Source organism: Octodon degus, unplaced genomic scaffold (genome assembly GCF_000260255.1).
Source record: "Octodon degus isolate 3935 unplaced genomic scaffold, OctDeg1.0 scaffold00092, whole genome shotgun sequence".
Taxonomy (NCBI): Eukaryota; Metazoa; Chordata; class Mammalia; order Rodentia; family Octodontidae; genus Octodon; species Octodon degus.
The window spans coordinates 6,309,678-6,315,761 of NW_004524668.1; the positions used below are offsets into that span (position 1 = coordinate 6,309,678).

The following is a 6,084-nucleotide window of genomic DNA, read 5'->3' on the forward strand; positions in this document are numbered from 1 at the left end:
GTGACAGTTCATTGCCAGTCTCGCGCTGTACTGAATATATTCACGCCTTCAAAGTGTGCGATCTTCCTGAAATTCAAACTGGGATTGTTCATGGTGATGGGCTTTCAGGTTCAGACCTGCATTTAACAAAAACTTACGTGATGTGATGTGCTGCTTGACCTAGAGATACCTAGACATTACACAGACCAGACAGTGTCACAGCTCATCCATCTGTCAGTCAGTTAGTAAAGTGATTTGGCTCTCCCTGCCCTCTGCTCACCCACTGGGTCTGGTCTTCTCTTCTTTCCCTGCCTGAAAATCCTGCTTCCTGATACAGACAAGCAGAAGCAGGTGGGAGCGCAGAGCCTCTGACCCCTGAACACCCTCACTGATGCACTGGAATGCCTTCCGGTGCCAGAGGTCGTGACCCCACCTTTGCTTTCCTCTTTCTGCCTGAGCTCACTGTGGCCCCTGGTCCTTCTCATGCTGTTCTTCACTCAACACTTAGTCCTTATAGTCAGATCGGTGGTGCTGAACACTTACACCGCCTATATTCTGCTCGACACCCTGTGAGACACAGGCAGACCTCATCTGCAGAAAGCGAAGTTGGCTGGATATGCTGACACATGCCCAAAATTGCAGCACTCTGGGAAGCTGAGGCAGAAAAATGGAGAATTTGAGCCCAGCCTGGGCAACTTAGCATAACCCTGTCTCAAAACTTTGAAAAGGCTGAATTTAACTCAGTGGTAGAGAAGCACCCTGGGTGCAGTTCCTAGTACAACAAGGAAAAGGTTATAATCTCGTCAGAGAAGTAACGGGAGGAAAATGGGGAAATCACTGCCCTTGACCAGGTGCGTAGGCCAGGTGCGGCCCGGCATTTCCCTCTCCAGATGCTTCCTTTTGGGACTTAGCATACCAGTTATGGGGGCGGAGCTGACTGCCGGCTTAGGAGGAGGGTCCAGAGGATGGGGGTGCTGGCCCCCGACTTCCTCTGCCCCGATTGGAGAGGGCATGGGCTCCGGAGGAAGAGCAGGTTTCACCACAGCTGCCTGTGGCAGAGTTGCCTCCTCCCCCAGCCTCAGAGACTTCCGTCGCCCAGTGTTGGTGGGCCTCCTGGCAGCATCTTCAGCCAACAGCATGCCAATACGTGAGGGTATCGTGGCCTGGGAGGCTTCAGCTGCTACTCCAGCCGTGTGGGTACCTGTGAGCAGTGGCGTGGAGGCAGAGCCAGCAAGCAAGTCCTCCCGTTGGCCCTGAGCAAGCCAGAGCCTGGTCAGAGTGGCCTTCTGCTGTCCCTGCTGTGGCCAGTGGTGGGGGATGAGTTCTCAGGCTTCTGTTGGCTGGGCTGTTCATGGTCTGAAACTGCATTTCTGTGCTGTAAATGTGGCCTTGTAACACGTGCAACTGGCTCTGCAGAGCCACCCCTGGACACAGCCCCGGAAGGCCAGCAGGCCTCCTTCTCCAGAGCACCTGCTCCCTCTCACGTGGAGCAATGCTTTTTTGTCTTCTGCAGATGGAGAAGGATGAAACTGTGAGTGACTGCTCCCCACACATAGCCAACATCGGGCGCCTGGTGGAGGTGAGTGGCCTGCAGGCCGCACGGCCGTGGCAGCGCACAACACCCCGGTGCAGGCCTGTTCAGCTCTGCCTGCCTCAGCCTCTGAGCCTCTTGGTCTGGCCACACACAAGGCCGCGCTCCAGACGCCGCCCCCAGCCAGCTCCCAGAGGGCTGCGCTCAGCCCTTGGCCCTGGGAAGCGTTAAGTCCTGCCTCCCCCAATCCACTGGGTGTGAACACAGACCTGGGCTCGAAAAGGAAGCAGATCGCTGGAACAGGGTGGCCTTGGAGCAGCTTCAGTGGAGGCTGCCTCGGCTGCCTCAGCCGCCTCGGCCTCGCCTGTCACCACTTGTTTGGAAGAGGGGAGGTGCTCTCCGGTTTCACAGGATTGTTCACAGAATTGGTGGCCAGGCCAGGGGTGGAGATGTGGTTTAGACCAGCTCCCAATAGTGGTCAGAGCTGGCCGCCAGTCCCTAGGTGTTGGCTTCCTCCACGCCTAAGGACTGGAAAGGCTCGGAGCCCAAGGGGGGGCCTTGGCAGCCAGGCCCTCACAGCACCGTTGCGCAGCTGCGGGTCTCCCCCGTGTGGTCGCAGTGGGGACTGCAGGGTGAGCGATGGGAGGGGTGGACCTCCTCACTTGTTTCCCAGCCTAGCTGACCACCCTGTCTTCCCAGGACATGGAAAATAAAATCAGAAGTACGCTGAATGAGATCTACTTTGGAAAGACAAAGGACATCGTCAATGGGCTGAGGTAATGTACCAAGGGCAGAAGCTTGACTCCTGGCTCTGCTAGTTAGTAGCTGTGTGACCTAGGGCCTCAGTATCCTCCTTCATAAAATGCAGTGAAAGTACCCACCCCCTGGGACAGTGGCAGGTACCTTCCCTGCCATACTTTGCTCTCTCCATAGCTTCTGGTTCCTGCCTCTTCACTTTTTCAGCCTTTGTTCCCTCATCCCTGGTGTCTGCCTCTCTAGCTCTTCAGACCCATACAGAGAACCTGCCCAGCTCCCTTGGTGCTGGGTCCTGAAGGGCACCACCATCCCCAGCACACCAGAGAGAATGCCTGCTGCTAGCGCCTGGCCTCTTCCGACCAGCACAAGTTCTGGTGCAGCCTACAGACAGCCCTTCCTGCCAGCCGCCTGCTGCAGAGCACAGCAGCTCTGTGTGGCATGGCTGTGGCCAGGGTCCCAAGACGCCCCACCCATGCACCTTAGGCCCTGGGTCTGCAGTATCAGCTGAGCAGAAAGCTGAGAGTCTCGGGGGCTTTGGAGGTAGCCATGCAGTGAGCACTGTTCTTGGAGTCCAGAAGTCTGGGTCTCCTCTAAGCTGTCAGCTGAGCCCTCAAGGAAACCTTCCCCTGCTCCTTACTGCCCCTCATCCAGCAGGGGGTGGGAGAGGTGGGGGCAAGGTTAGGTTGACTGCTGACACCTGAAGGATGCCGGCCCAGGTCCACCATGAGTTCAAGGCCCTGCTGTGCCCTTGGTGGTCAGCCCAAGAGCCCATTCCATGCCCAGGTCTCCTGGCCAAGCCAGAGGAGGGGAGCATGCGATGCTCCAGCCAGGTCCACCTATGTGTTTGTCCAGGAGACACATGGGCATCACCTTCTGTGCAGCCTCATACATAGGAGTCCTTGGTGGACCTGCAGAGTTGTTATGGGTATGAGCCCCTGAAGCCAGCTGCCACTGCCAGCCCTGACCTGCTCCAGAGGGGCCCTGCGCAGCCTCAGAGCTGCTGCTGCCACTCCTGCCTCATGTGTCCCTGCTTGCCCCTGGCCGCCAGCCCCCTGTTCTCACTGTTCTTGCTCTCTCCCTCTGGCTTCACCTTCTCTGAACACTCTTAGATCTCTTGACGCAATCCCCGACAACCACAAATTTAAGCAGTTGCAGAGGGAGCTCTCTCAAGTGCTGACCCAGCGCCAGGTCTACATCCAGCCGGATAACTAAGCCGGCCCAGGTACCCTGCCCGAGAGGCCTGAGATGCCCACTAAACAGGACTCACCAACCCACCGAGACCCCGCAGGTCCGGTGGCTGCTGCGTGGCCACTTAAACTACCACTAACCCCGTGTCCGCTCCTGGCTGGTGAGCAGAATGTGCTCGAACGTGCAGCCTCAGCCCTGCCTAATGCAGACGTGTGTCATGTGTGGTGTGTGTGCTTTGCACTCTGGGCAGAGGCCAGGCGTGGGGAAGACACACGGTTTGGGCTTTTGCTCCTGGAGAAGCCCAGCCCTGGGGACTAACATCACCTCTCAGCAGAGGCACCAGTGTGCACCTGTGTTGTCCCCCCCCATACCCACCCCTCAGGGCAGCCTCTCTGGGTCTTGGGGGCACATAGCCAGCTCGTCCCATCTTCAGCAGGGACTCTAGACACCCAGGAACCCTGCCCCAGTGCACTGAGGACCAGCTGGGAAGGCAGTCTTCCCCAGTCCTGGGCACTGGTTCAGTCTGGGGCTGAGGTCCCTCCAGATGATTGCTGCGGGAACCACCACTGCCACCCATGGTGTTGATGATGGCCAGGAAGCATGACTTGAGCTTTGGACAAATACAGATTGTACCAAGGCAGTCTAGCCTGTAGGTCAGCTGCAATTTGGAACCTTGAGCCCAGAACTAGCACCCCTGCATGCAGTCAGCATGGGGGCACAGGGGTGGAGGGAACAGGGCATTTGGAAACTTGGCAGGTCCTCCCAACCCACCAGAGGCTCGGGGGACTGGCAGTGGGCCAGGGTCAGACATGTGCGTGACCAGGCAGAGCTGTGCTCCTGAGGCTGTGCGGCCTCCGCAGCAGGCTGGCGAGTATGCCGGCTCCGGGTCCACGGCAGCTGTCAGCTCGAGACGCAGAACAGGCTTAGGCTTCCCTTCTTGTGGTGAAACCCCTTTTAAGGCACATGGTGATGGTTCTGCTCCCCAGCTGCCCACTGGAGGCATGGGGGCCTGCCTCCTGGAGCGCAGCCTCAGGCACTGATAGCAGTCCCTGAGGAAGACTTTCCTGAGCTCTGTGAGCTGGGCCTGTGCTCGTTAGGCCAGTGGCTGACTGAGTCTGGCGTCCCCATCTCTAGCTTGATACTGACTGGAACAGTCACCTCTCAGTGCTCAGAACCAGAGTTCTTAGTTCTCCTTCCCACAAGAGCTGGCCCTGCTGGGCTAGGAGCCCCTCTACCACTGCTCAGCCACCATGTCCTTGGGATGGTAGTGTTGGCCGCCCATGGTGAGGAGGCCTGTGGGTGCCCTGTGATTTGGAACCTTGAGCCCAGAGCTAGTGCCCTGCCTTTGCCTTTGCTGCCTCAGAGCGGGACAGGCAGGGCAGACATGCCGAGATGCGTTTCAGCAGCACTGACTGCACGGCAGCGTCTCGGAGGGGATTTTGTGTGTACACAGGTGGTTTCCAAGGCTTGTCTGTGCCACCTCTTAGTTTTCTAAGCTTTTTCTAGGATCTAGTAGCTAGACTTAAGTCAGGATGTTATTGCCTCTTCCATGCATACATCCTTACACACACATACACACACACACACACACACACACACACACACACACACACGTTTTCTGACACTCCCTTCTGGCTCATTTTTCTGTACTTCAGAGCTCTGAGCTGCCTGCCCTCCCTCTCCCCACTGACCCTTTAGGGAATTGCCAGGGGCGTGTGTTTTCTGAAGGGTGTTTCCAGGACAGGACAGCAGGGGTGCAGGCACTCTCATTCCTGTACTGCCTTCTGGGATCCTAGCTGTGGGAGTCCCCAAGTCTGGGACTACATTTACAGAAGCCTGGAAGCACCTGTCCTTCCTCTGTTGCCTTGGCCGTGACCCCAGGGCTCAGACATGCAGAGATGTTGCTCTGGAACTGCTCACAGGGTGGGGCTCTGCTGCCCCCCAAGAGGGGCAGGCTGCTCTGGCCTGGCCTAGTCCCCAGCTGGAAGCCGGGAGTCCAGAGACCACAGTTCGATCTGCACTGAGTGCTTCTGCCCCGGGCCCTAAGCTCTGGCTGCTAGACCCAGGTTGCCCACAGGCTGAGCAGGGCTGACATCCACATGTGGGCTGTGCCTGCCGGGGAGTCCAGCGGAGCTGAGGTGCAGGCCTGCTGCAAGCCGAGAGCCTGGGCCCCCGCCCTCAGCGCTGCGTCTCCTCCTGTTCCATCTATTCAGAATCCCCCCTTTCCTCCCTCACAGGTCTGTGCAGACTTTCGCAGACAAATCAAAACAAGAAGCTCTCAAGAACGACCTGGTGGAGGCTTTGAAGAGAAAGCAGCAATGTTAAACCTCTGCTTTGCGCTAAACAGCCACGCCATGCCCTCATTAGGTTCCTTTCTTAGAAAACTCATTTTCTGCTCCCTGTCCCTCGTCCCTGCCCGCCCCAACAGGTCACATAACAACTTGCATCATCGACCTACCGCACAGCGCCATCTCTCCCTGCGAATAAAGCCCGATAACCACCCTGTCTGGCTCTGAGGCCTGCTTCCCACCACGTTTTGCTATCGAAACTCTCGGTATTTCCATAGAAACGTGTGTTTTTTGTTCGCCTGGGCCCTGTCTCCCCCCACCTCCATTTATAGGCATAAAAAA

General features: G+C 57.6%; 1 protein-coding gene across 4 annotated transcripts in view; it reads left to right on the forward strand.

The window, feature by feature from the left end:
- Positions 1-6,037, forward strand: part of Capzb (capping actin protein of muscle Z-line beta subunit) — a 127,209-nt gene extending 121,172 nt beyond the window's left edge. For 2 of the 4 annotated variants that reach the window (XM_004637662.3, XM_004637660.3), the window contains exons 7-9: positions 1,493-1,558; positions 2,210-2,286; positions 5,692-5,956. In XM_004637662.3, coding sequence (XP_004637719.1) covers positions 1,493-1,558; positions 2,210-2,286; positions 5,692-5,779 — 231 coding nt within the window. In that variant the 3' untranslated portion in view covers positions 5,780-5,956. Of the gene's footprint in view, positions 1-1,492; positions 1,559-2,209; positions 2,287-3,375; positions 3,489-5,691 lie in introns of all 4 variants that reach the window. The other 2 variants (XM_004637661.2, XM_023722531.1) reach the window with 2 other exon arrangements.
- The last annotated feature ends 47 nt before the right edge of the window (positions 6,038-6,084 follow it).